Source organism: Diceros bicornis, chromosome 21 (assembly GCF_020826845.1).
Source record: "Diceros bicornis minor isolate mBicDic1 chromosome 21, mDicBic1.mat.cur, whole genome shotgun sequence".
Lineage (NCBI taxonomy): Eukaryota > Metazoa > Chordata > Mammalia > Perissodactyla > Rhinocerotidae > Diceros > Diceros bicornis.
The window spans coordinates 25,612,962-25,626,354 of NC_080760.1; the positions used below are offsets into that span (position 1 = coordinate 25,612,962).

Genomic DNA, 13,393 nt, shown 5'->3' on the forward strand with positions numbered 1-13,393 from the left:
CAATTGCAGTGATGGTTACACAAATCTACACACGTGATAAAGGGGCACAGAGGTATTCACACACATTGTACCAAGGTCAACACCCTGGTTTTGATATTGTTTTATGGTCACATAAGATGAAAAAATTGGGGGAAACTAGGTTTAGGCTCCATGGGACTTCTCTGTACTATTTTTGCAATTTCCTGTAAGTCTATAATTATTCCAAAATAAAAAGTTAAAAGATCACACATTTGTATACACAAGGAAATTCACAAGATAAAATGAAACATAGCCAATTTTATTCAAATTCTCCAAAATTTATACTCAATATGTTAATTGTTTCTAAAATCTGTCACCCTTTATATAATGGTTTTATTATTTCATCTTTTTTTTTATAGTTTTTTCATCTTTTCTTTACAGTTCTTCAGTAGAAGCCAGAGTCTTGAGTTGCCCAGTTAGGAGCCTAAAACATACAAAGAGAAATCAACAGGGTGAAAAGAGAGTACTTTCTCAAAAAGCTAACTTGAAAAAGGTGATACTAGCATTTCCTTTTAGCACTACTCCTGCCAAACTATTCACTAAGATTTTAACAACCTCTGAAATTACCATACGTCATATCCCTCTTAGAACAAAACAAACACATCAAAATACCATCTGATACAGTTTTTGACCAATTATAAAGTATAAAAACGAAAAAATCACCAATATTATAACAAATCAATACAAACTGAGTATACCAAAGTTATTTCAGGCTCAGTTATTCTCAACTTGGTTGGAATACGCATGGACAATAATTTCCTAATTCTTCCTTCTCTTTTAAAACTGAGGGACTATTCTAAGGACACAAACCTGGTGCTAAAACTTCAATCAAATGAGCTCCTTGAATGCGTCCACAACTGCTTCCTAAAAATTTCATACCCTACAGTTACACATAATCTTAATGGCTACAGACTATTAAAGGTGGTTTGGGATTCCAAAATTACAAGGCCATTCAAGTTCCTTTAATATCTACTACGTAGGATCTCTACCAAAAAGGGGAATGTATTTTTTTGACATAAATATGAATATTAGATAAAATCAAATTTTATAAGTTCAACACTGATAGATATAATAAAATCAACATTTTTACAGAAGTGTTTTTTTTTTTTCTGGTGAGGAAGACTGGCCCTGAGCTAACATCTGTTGCCAATCTTCCTCTTTTTAAAGGCTTGAGGAAGACTGTCCCTGAGCTAACACCTGTGCCAATCTTTCTCTATTTTGTATGTGGGATGCCACCACAGCATGGCTTGATGAGCAGTGTGTAGGTCCACGCCCAGGATCTGAACCCACAAACCCCAGGCTGCCAAAGCAGAGTGTGTGAGCTTAACCACTATGCAACTAGGCTGGCCCCCAGAAGTATTTCTTTAGATTTAAAAAGAACACAAATTTCAAGCACTTGAAAGAGGTCCACACATGTAAGTTATCATCTTCCAGTATCAAAATGATGTGTTGAAAACTCTGAGGAAATGAGTTAATGAAGTCACACAGGAAAAGTAAAAAGAAAAGAAAAACAGTTATAATAAACTAGGAACCCTTAATTTTTTTCGTTTCCATAACTAATGCATATAATACATCTAAGAAAAGTTCTTTTCAGTTTAGTCATTTCTTAAACAAAATGTTCAAACCCCCAACAAACAGAAATACAAAATCAGATACAACCCAACCCTTATTACTATGTTCTCAAATGAAGTCCACGTAACAATTCTGTTACATTATTGCTAAATTCCAGACAAAAGAGAAAATGTGTGGTTCTTACCTCAGACCTACTATTCTGATTAAGCTTCTTCTCAATATTCATGGCCAACATCTGGCTTCTAAATGAAAGGCTTTTGGTCTTTTCAATCACTTGCTGATAGGGCGATACTGCATTGTTACCCATAACCACATGACCCTAAAATGAGACAGAAGGAAATTGATCCTATAACGTGAATGATCGAGTTTCCCAGGTAAGTCATGAGCATGACATCAGCACACTACATGACTTGCACATATTTTTATGCACTGTAGAGAGATGACAATATTCATCCAGCAACAAAAAACAGGAGGTTGCTGTTGCCTTCAAAGAACTATTATACATTAAAATGAAACAAAACATTCTTAATAGAATAAAATGTCCTCGTGAAAAATTTCCAAAAGAGTATAAAATAATTAGCAACTGATACCTAGTATATAGCATAGCTAACATAATACTCACTAATTTAGAATCAATCTTGGCATCCAGTCTGGCATTTCTAATCAAATTTACAATCCACCTTTCAGCTTCTTCTGGAGTCATGTTCAATTTATCTGCCAACATGCTAATGAAAAAAGTAAAAATGATGTTAACTGAGTCTAAAAACTTAGTTTTATGTACATAGTCTTTGACCCACACTCTGCATAGAGACTTTTAGGTATTTACAGGTCACTTTCTCTTAAATACTCTGACTCTTAATAACTGCATTGTTCACGTTTGTGCTATTATCTTGCACTGTGCCTGACCTATCCCATTTCACCAATCAGATTATAAGATCCTTGAGGGAGGGGCATCATATTCTGCATTTACAGAAATCCTTCCAGCTTCTGTAAAAGTACTTTACACTTAGCAGGTGCTCAACTAGTAAAGATCTAAGAGAGAAAAATGTTTTATGATGTATAATGATTATACAAATTAAACTTACTACAAGTTTACAACAGAAATAAGTATAATATAATGAAAAACATAACTAAAACACAGGCTGCTGTGTATGTTTGTGCTATAAACTGAGGGTATTCCCTGAAATTGTTCACGGTATAACCTAAATGGCCACTGAATTTAAGAGAAAAGAGACAGACACATATATACTCACAGAGTAAATGAGAGAGAGAGAGAGAGAGAGAGAGAAAGCGGGTAGGGAGAGAGATAGAAGGAGAAAGCAGGGAGGGAGGGAGGGAGATGACAGATACCAAGACCCTGATCTAAAGTTTTGGACATCAATCAATCTGCATTTTATTTTTCCAATTTATGATCAGGTTGAAAAAGAGGTCATTGCAGGACTTAATTTATCAGGACTAACACGAGCACCAGCATTGGTAGTAGGTAAATCAGTCAGTCAGCTGATGGAAGAGTATCTATATTACACATGTATAGTATTTAAGAGTATATATATGCATATATGGGTGTTCAAACACAAACATTAACTGTCCCTCTTTCACCTGTCTTCACTGAAGATATTACATACTTGCCAGGCTTTCTAATGTTATCACCCGTTTGATGAAAAGAACTAGAATACCAATAACAAAATCATTCCTTAGAATATTAGAAACTAAAGTTCCTGGTCTGATAGGATTTCCAATTTTAAAATATAAATATTCAAGACACTGGCGATTGTATAATTATATAATTCCAGAGCTCCCAATCCAGTTAATAAAACTACCTTTTTCGGAATATAATATGTGCTACCCCTATTTTATATGTTTAACGACAAAGAGTTAGAATTTTATTCAAAATATAAAAATTAAGTTAGGATATCAATAAAATTATCACAAACTAAATTACAAAGTAAATCTATGAAAACATGATCATTTCAAATCTATCCTTAGAATATGTTTGGAGTTAAAGACATCATGATGATGAGTATGAACCAACTCAACCATAAAAATCCCTAGATCTATGTGTCAAAATTTTGTTCTCTGTGTTTTTATGATCAGTTTTGCTATAAGCATACATTCTCAGCAAACATAAAGAACAATTAATCCATGACTATTACTTCAATTTCATGGACAGATTTCATTTTATTCTCTTTATCACTGTTCTTTAACTAAACCTCATTTTATTTAAGCTACTAAAAATAGGAAAGTATGTCATTTTACTTAAACAAGCAGACATTTTTCTGACTAGGAAAAATTCCTGCAGCTGGTGTTTCCTGTGGGTTCCCACTAAACTCCTTGTTTCCTGCTGGTGTTTGACTTATTTTAGAGATGAGGAAATTTCATTCTCTTCTACACCGCTCAAGTAAGCAAATGTCTGATACTTGTACCTGAAGCTGCTACTGTCTAAAGGTAATGAAAAGATTTTCCAAAATTTACTCATTATTTTATCACTCCTATACCAATTTGTCTTTTGTATGACTTCTGCATCCCCAAAAATATAATTCTTTAAAGTGAGGCCAAGGCCATTTTACTCTGAAAAGCACAAATGAAACCATTTGTACTAAATATATTAAAACTCGAATCTTCAAGATCTCTATATTCTGCTTTTAAAAAGCAGAAACATTATTCCCAGTAAGCTACTATGTATAGTTGGTATCATAAAGATTTTTTTTAAATTATAATATAAAACTTGTTTATGAAGGATCTCTAAGTAACAAAAATTATAATGGAACATTCAGTCTTGAAGCCTAGGTTATCAGATTCCTCTTCTTCTTGCTGCCCATATCCAACTGAGAAATCCTAATAATTATCTCTTTAACCATTGCCTCCTTATCTAAATTCCTTACCAATCTATTCTCATCTTGAAAGACTCTCCTCTTCACCAGCCATACTAAACCTCTCTGTTCCTTAAACATATCATGTCTTTAACCACTTCAAGGCCCTTGCACATGTCATGCCTTCTTCTTAAAAGGCTCATCCACCTTTTACTTCACTTAGCTATCCGTTACACGAGTCTCAGCTAAAACAGCACCCTCATAAGCCTTTCAAGACACCTCTCCCAACCATGACATATCTGTTTGATGCTTTCATAGCCCCCAATATTTTTCATAGCATTCATAATAGCTGTAGTTGTTTTGTTAAATATCTGCTTTCATGATAGACTATATATGTAACCCAAGAGCATGAACCACAGCTTTCTTATTCACTGCTATATATCCAGCAATTATCACAATGCCTAGTACACAGGAGGCAATTAATATACGTATACCGTCTCATTCCTATCCTAGTCACTACCCTACTTCAGGCTCCATTACTATTTCCTAGTATCCTAACTAATCTACCTCTCAAGTCTCTCCTTAATCTATTTTATATAGTTGCCAGGTTAGTCCCAAAACCCAACTAACAAGTTTATTCCCAGATTCCTTTCAAAACTTTAATAGAGCCCTTATACCAAAACAATAAAATTCAAACTTCTAAGTTTCTCATTCATGGTTCTCTACAATTTAGCTACACTCTAACTTTCCAATGTCCTATTATTCTCCCTCATGAATACCACATGCTAGCGAAACCAAACCTCTTCTTTCTTCATCATTCATTCAACAAAACATGAACTGGGTTTCCTGCTGGTGACAAAATACAGTCTGTTCCCTAACTTTATAAAGTTTAAGCCAAGGAGTTGGGGAGTAGGGGACAATCACCCAATCCCCAAAATATATAAACTATTATAAGTGTAATGATGAAAAAGTAGAAGGAGCTATGTGAGATGCAAAAAGGTTTACCAGTTCTAGTCTAGAGGTTTGGGGACAGCTTATCTAAGGAAATATTTAAGGTCTGATTTTAAGATAAAAGAAAGAAAATTCTATTCTGTATAATAACTCTACCTAGAATTCTCCAGCCTTCCTCTTTCTTTACAGCCATACTCTAAGTCTCAAATTCCAACATGGCTGGGGCAATTTGGCAACATGCATCAAGACCCATATGTGTCTGCATATTCTGACCCATAATCTCACTTTGGTGATTTAGTGTTTTGCATTGTGCCTGCTGATCCTCTACTTATTAAATCAAGTCAAAGAAACACTTGAAATAAGGTCTAAGTATTAGTAAATTATTGATGGCATCTCAAGTTACCTAGACTACCAATCACTATGAGAATGAATTAAAGTCTGTGGCAATAATCCAGTTTCTTTTAAGTAACAGGAAAGTGTACACCGTTAAAGAAATTAAGTGATTAATAGAAAGAAATCCTCACAGTCTACAAGTCTCTTATATTCTACTGATTTTATGCAAAAATAGCAAAGATTTAAAAATAAAAACGTATTCTATTAAAGCTTAAAAAACAAAAAGTTGCCTTAAGCTATCCTATATCATGCTTATCTTGTGTTACTTAAAATAATTTAGTTTATCAATAAACAAAAAGACAATGTATTAAAATGCAAAATGTCTGAAAAAAAAAAATTCAATCTAGATTTTAAAAACAAAAATAACTTCCAGATTATTCCGATTACACTAAAAATCCCAACCTCGTCTATAGGCAGCTTGAAGTAGACATTTAAATATTTTGTGTAAATACCTTATACACATCTTTAAGTTGACTACCTCTCCTGCTCAAGTGACACAACAATATGATACTGAATGTGTTAAATAAGAAATATATATTGAACCAAAAAAGACCTCAAATACCCAAAGCAATCTTGAGAAAGAACAACAAAGCTGGAGGCATCACACTTCCTGATTTCAAATTATATTACAAAGCTCTAGTAATCAAAACAGTATGGTATGGGCATAAAAACAGACACATAGATCAATGGAACAGAATGAGGAGCCCAGAAACAAACCCACTCATATAAGCGGGTAGAGAGTAGGGCAAAAGGAGTGAAAGGGTACATGCGACGGTGACAGGTGGTAATTTAGTCTTTGCATGGTGAACATGATGTCGTCTTCACAGAAATCAAAATATAATGACGTATACCCAAAATTTATATAACGTTATAAACCAATGTTACCGCAATTAAAAAAAAGAAAGAAAATAGGAAAGAAAAGATAAGAAAATTAGAAGCCTGGGTCCAGGAAGTCTAATACCCAAATAATAGAAGTTCTAGAAAAAATAAACAGTAAACAGAAGAGAATAAATCATTAAAGAAATAATTCAAGAAAACTTCCCAGAACTGGAGAATTTTCCAAATTAAAAGGGTCCAGTATGAAGAATTAAAATAAAACTATACTAAGGCATATCATTGTGAAAATACAGAGCAACAGGGACAAAGAAAAAAAATCCTCCCAATTTCTAAAGAGGAAAACAGAAGACCTATATAAAAGATCAGGGATAAAAATGGCTTCTGACTTCTCCAACAAGAAACTAGAAAGCAATAGAACAATGTTTTCAAAATTCTGGAGTAAAGTAGTTTTCCACCTAGAGTACCATGCCTAGTAATACCATTATTCAAGTATAAAGAGTAAAACAGACATTTTTAGATGTGAAAAAACTTACCTCCAAGCACCCTTCCTTATGAAGCTATTGAAGGATACGCTTTACCAAAATATGGTGATAAATCAAGAAAAAGGATGACACAAAGTCCAGGAAACTAGAGCTCTATCACAGGAGACAGGCTAAGGGAATCCCCAGGACAAATGACAAGGGGAGATAAATACGCACCAGGCAGAGAGAGCAACAAGTGCAGATTTTTTTAGGAAGATAAAACTGACAATAATAAATCTTGAGAAGGGATTTATAAACTGGCAAAGAGTCTGAAGTGGAATTAAGGATAAAGACATTAAGAAAAACAACTAAGCAAATGGGGAAAAAAGTAGCAATTATTAACTCCACGGAAAACAAATACTGAATACTAAAACACATTACAAATCAACCTTATTTCAAACCATTTGGTACTGGTTCAGGAATCAACAATTATAACAGATTAAAGAGTTCAGAAAAAGTCCCACATACAAATGAGAATTTAAAATGTGATATGGGTGGCACTTCTGGGGCAATAGATAGTTTTTCAATAAATCATGTTGGCTAGGCATTTAGGAACAAAAGGTAGATGTCTTCCTCACTCTCTACTCCCAAGTAAATCGTAGATAGATTTAAACAGAAGAAATAAAGCCATAAAGGTCCTAGAAGAAAACATAGATAAATAGCATATAAACCTACTGTGAGAAAGAACTTTCAAATGAAATATAAAATCCAGTACCATAAAGGAAAAGATTAATAACTTTACAGAAAAATGTAAATCATTCCTTCAGGGCAAAAAAAAAAAGAAATACATAGAATCCTAATAGCTATTTCAAAAGACATATTAAAAAATGAGTATTTCACCCGGGGTTCAATTTCATTAATTGAATGTGTTCACGCCCCTAGCATAAAACCAGATACTTTTCTGTTTTGGGGCAGTAATTAAGAACAGTGGTCCCACTTAATAAGATATGTAAATTTAAATCTACATAAATTTAAATCTAGAGAACTAAGTAGGGTTTCACCAACTCTAGGTTGATGTTCTATCAGGTTTTCAATCACTAATCTTTTATATAATCTCCCTTTTCTGAACCTTCCCATAGCCCTCACCCTGACATATCTTAACAAATAAGGATATGGGGTCCAGCATTTCATATGCTTATTAACTATTTCTTCAAGTAACCTGGCTTTCCAAATTTTATTTGATAAGTACAATTTATTTCGAATACTATTGACTTAAGCATTAAACTATGGGAACCTCTGGCCTGCTTTTCACTGAAGACTGAGGCCAACTATTTAGCATATTCAAAGCATACTCCAGTCTTTTATAGGGGTATGCTATGCTATGAGAACTAATTAAAGAGTAAGTGTTAAGTGTAGACTGTTTAACTGTAAGATAAGGAGGAAAGAGGAGACAGAAAACAGGAAAAAACTGAGAAATGCTAAATGCTGGGTGACAAATGAAAATTCTCACTGGATTTTCCAACATCTCATTAGTCAAAAAGAAGAGTATATTACTCTATAGTTAACATAAAAATGCAATGATAATAGCTTTTGAAACTATTTTATTTCCAACTGGAAATACACCTTTCTAATATCAGGAAGTATAACCATGAATATAAATTGCTATGTGGTAATAAGAATTTTAAGAAAAATATTAAGATTTAAAATGTTAATAAGCAAAGTAGAATGACTTATAACTTAAAGAAATGCAAGAATAGTTGGCAAATATCATCTCTTGTGAAAAGCCAAAACAAACCCCCTATAGGACAATTATATTAATGTATGCTCCAACATGTTTATCATACAAATTCAAAATATTACTTCCATACTTTGTTTTTACCTACAATTGAAAACTGGTCCAAGAATTATTCTAGAACAGCTTTTAAATTTCAGACACACACCATATCTGATAAACTATTCAGCTATACGAGATTAAATCCCACCACAGTAATCTTTTTTGACAGATGTTGCATACTTTACAGTAAACAGATTCGTAACTTATCCTACAAATCTATAGGGTTGTATATAAACCGATAAAAACATTCTTAATATGCATTTTTACAAAGATATGACTATCAAATGTGCTTACAGCCATTTGGTCAAGACAATTATCAACAGAGAATGTTCCAAGTCACAAATGGAAAGAGTTGTTTAATAAACAACCATAGGTTTTATAAAACTATTCGATTCAGCATTTGAAATGTGTCCCTTGGGAGAAAGAAAGGAGGCCAGAGATAAATCCTTCCCCTTCTTCTCCCAAAAAAGATGAAATATCAAAAAACTTTAATTAGAGGCAGAGATAGGCCAGCATAAATTAGTAAATGCAATAATTTGTCATAATTAGTATACAGTGGAAGACAGTCTACTTTGGACCTTAAAGATACTCCATTTAGAGAGTTATCAAGGCTTACTGAACCTTCAATCTAAATTACCTGTCTGATTTTTCAATACTCAAATTATGTCCATGTCATTCTATTTACTCTGTATTTTTCTTCAAAACACCTATAATAATTTGCAATTTTATCTTTATTTAATATCTGTTTCTTCGTCTGGATTTTTAAGCTATAAGGGTGTGCTCCCTACTGTCTACCCCATGCCTGATCAGAAGAGGCACTCATTCACATTTATAATATTTTCTTCTTTGAACAACTATACTAGTTATACTGCTATTAACTAATTATATCATAATCATGACACAAAGTGCATTTATCCTCTTTAGAAAGTTGAACACTATTTTCTTAAAAAGTTTTTGCACATTCTTGAAGTGACAAATGGAGAACAGACGAGCGGTTGCCAGCGGTTAAGGAGAGGTGGGAGGAAAGTGGGTATGGCTATAGAAGAGCAACCTGAGTGATCCTTGTGGTGACAGAAACATTCTCTATCTAAATGTATCCATATCAATATGCTGGCTGTGATATTTTACTATGGTTTGTAAGACGTTACCATAGGGGAAACTGCAAAGGACACAGGGAATCTCATAATTATTTTTCACAACTGCATGTAAATCTATAATCATCTCAAAATAAAAAGTTTAATTTAAAAGAAGACGTTTTGCATCAGAATTACTTAGAGGAGCTTTAAAAAAATATAGATGCCAAGTTCTCCCCTCAGAGAATGTTTTAGCTTTTACGGGGCTGGGCACAGTCATCCATTATTTTTGTTTATTTCCTTTTAAAGTTTCCCACTTGATCTAATGTGCAGTTAAGACTATAAATCACTAATTTAGAGTAATGATTCTCCAAGGCTGACTGCAAAACAATCACCAGGGAAGCTTTAAACCCAGATTCTCAAGCCTTGATCTCAGAGATTCTGATTCAGAAGGTCTGGGGTGAGGTCAGAAAATCTATTCTTTTTAAGTTCAAGTTGTTGTTGCTTTTTTAAGTTCTCCAGATGAATCTGATGTACAGTTAGGTTTAAAAACCTCTGGATTAGAGAACAATGATTTTTTTTTCTATGTATTGCTTAAAGGTAAACATTAGCTCTGTTGGTCATTATCATGGATTTCAAGTCCTTGGAGTCTGAATTAAGATGTTTGCTACATTTATAAAAGCCCAACTTAAATGCTTAACATTATTTTCAGCCATATTCCTAACCCACTAAAATAGCTTTAAAAATATGAAGAAGCCTTCCCCCTGGACTGAATCCTACTAGATGCACCCACGACCACCACCAAGATCTCACTGTTGCTCTAAGAAGAATATTTTTTTCATGAAGCTACACTTTCTGCTCTGCCCCTATATTCTTAATTCACTATATAGTAAAGCTATTAAATCACTGATTTTTCACTCTATTACTCTAGCAGGCTGTAATTACACACCTAAAAAAAATTGGTGACCTGATGTAGTGGTTCTCAATCCTGGATGTGCTTTGGAATAACTGCCCTTAAGGTACAGCATAGTAGATCTATTACACATCATAGCATAGCATACTCAGAAAATCTGATCCAGAAAGTTTGGGGTGGCTTCAGGGAATCTGTATTTGTAAAATAAAACAGAACAAAACCCTACAGAGATTCTGAGACATAAATTAAACACTGACTTATGGTTTCCATCTTTATCCTCTGGTTCAAGTGAAACACTAACGACAAATTAATCTAAATCTGATATTTCTAAAAATATCAATTGTTCACAATGAAAAAGAAAGAATTTATAGTGAGGTACAATACAATGAATGTCAAAGACCTATCGCCCAGACTCTGTCATTAAATAAGGCCTCTGCAGCTTAATGTCTCTGAGCCTTAAGTTTCCCAGCTACAGATAAGGAGCTCAAAACTGCTACAAAACAAAGGAATTGTACCGAATCAGTGTTTTGTAAAACCGTGCTTCCAAAAGTCTTAGGGTTTCATTGAGGTGCCTTAGCAGTCAGGAGGGAAGTTGAAATAGAGCTATAGGCTAAACAGGGTGAAGGGGCTCTGATTTGTATCTACTTATATACATCCATAAATATATATACTCATATATATAATACTGCATTTGAAAACAAGTCCTATACAGACACATACACACACACAACTTAAAAACCATGGTTCAAAAACCATGGTTCTAGAACTTGAAACCTGAGCCACATTTAAAGCGCTCAAAAGCCGCATATGGTTATTGGCTACCACACTGAACACTGCAGATATAAAACAATTCCATCATTGCAGAAAGTTCTACTGAAAAGTTCTACTGTCAATGATTCAATAACTGTATGCTGTTGGATTAGAAGCTCCCTAAGATTTCTTCTAGCTCTAAATTTCTCCCCTAATATTTTAAGAAAATGCATTAATTTATGTATCTGAAATCATCTAAGTTAGGAAAACATTCCATAGGTAGCCAAAAACATTTAAACAACCTAAGTAAAAAGGAAATACTATCACTGGAAAAGAAAAAAGATTTCTAGACTTTACAAAGCCACTGGAACTTAAGTCTGAAAACGCTTTAGATTTTGTCTAAAACGACCAAAACCTACAGGAATCAAAGAATTACAGCAAAGAAAACAATCAAAAACTATACTCATATATGTTTAAAAAAATTCTTGAGCAATGATAATCACATAAAAGTCTATAGAAGCACTCCCACTCTATTACCTTCTTTGAGCTGCACATCTCTCTTGAGTAGACAGGACAAATACTTTATCTATTTCACTGTTAAGGATAGTAAACTGAATCCCAAGAAGCAAAATAATGAATATAATATCCCAGAGTTAATAGAGGGAAAGAGCTAGAACTGGAACAAACCTTCTTACTCATGGTACCTCAGAAACAAACACCAAGGTGAAAAAGAATTATCATGGACACCAATACAAAGGAAAGAAATTTATTCATTTAACAAGTATTTATTCAGCATTGATACTGTAAAGTTAGTATACCAGGTGCTCAAGATATAAAAAGTAAAGTCTGCTTTCAAAAGGCTCACAACAGGGATAGTTAAATAAGTTCTGGACCAAAAAACATCCAAGTGACCAGATTCTAAGGAGAAATCGTGGAAAGTCCACAAGCGAAACCAAAATACTAGCATCCCTCATTCACAAGTCCAAATTATAAATCTTAAAAAAAAAATAAAAGCAATGTAATTCAGTTATCTACTATCCACCAGAGTTCCACATAGATACAGCTCTCTCTTTATTTCACCATCAACAATGTATTAGGAATTTGCATGTATTCTTTAAGAGAATCAGATTTTTAAAATTATATTTCTGCTAGCTATAGTCAAGTACTGATAAAACTGAAATCAGGGCTTCAATGCCCATAGGAAAAGCCCCATGATCACACTATACTTCTAACTCTGGATAACCACTTCAATGACAACCTACTAAAATTAGGAAAGCAAGTATGGATGCCTAAGCAAAAACAAACGGCACAAAAGGAAAACTTGGGTCTACACACAATTCCTAACAGGCAAACATCAAAGTAGTAAGTTTTTAAATATTTATGGAGCGTTTACTGTTCGACTTCATCTGTGGCCACAGGGTACTGGTGTAAAATTAGTTTCTAATAGGTTATATAAGCTTCACAATTTCTTCCCAATAATTTTCTCACACAACAGAGAAAATTTCAAGTGAAATTCACCATAATTTTTCCATATTTCAACATTTTAGGATGTCACAGGAGTTTACTATATGAGATGTCAAATATATCATTAAATAAAACACACTTAATTAACTGAAATGATTACCAAATGTGGTCTTTTAACAGTATTTCTGATTTACTAAGGGCTAACTTCTTATTTGAACTCCTGCTAAAAATCATTCTAATAATGGTTACTTCTCTTTTCTCCCTACCAAATGGTATAATATCACTCTTTAAAAAGATAGCTGACAATCACAATACTC

General features: G+C 33.5%; 1 protein-coding gene across 1 annotated transcript in view; it reads right to left on the reverse strand.

Annotated features, from left to right (window-relative positions):
- Window positions 1-256: 256 nt before the first annotated feature.
- EIF3E (eukaryotic translation initiation factor 3 subunit E) overlaps window positions 257-13,393 on the reverse strand; it is a 44,014-nt gene continuing 30,877 nt past the window's right edge. Inside the window, exons 11-13 of the mRNA XM_058564790.1 lie at window positions 2,213-2,315; window positions 1,775-1,909; window positions 257-442 (exon numbers count right to left, since the gene is read on the reverse strand). Of these exons, the coding sequence (XP_058420773.1) occupies window positions 404-442; window positions 1,775-1,909; window positions 2,213-2,315 (277 nt within the window). The 3' untranslated portion in view covers window positions 257-403. The remainder of the gene's footprint in view (window positions 443-1,774; window positions 1,910-2,212; window positions 2,316-13,393) is intronic.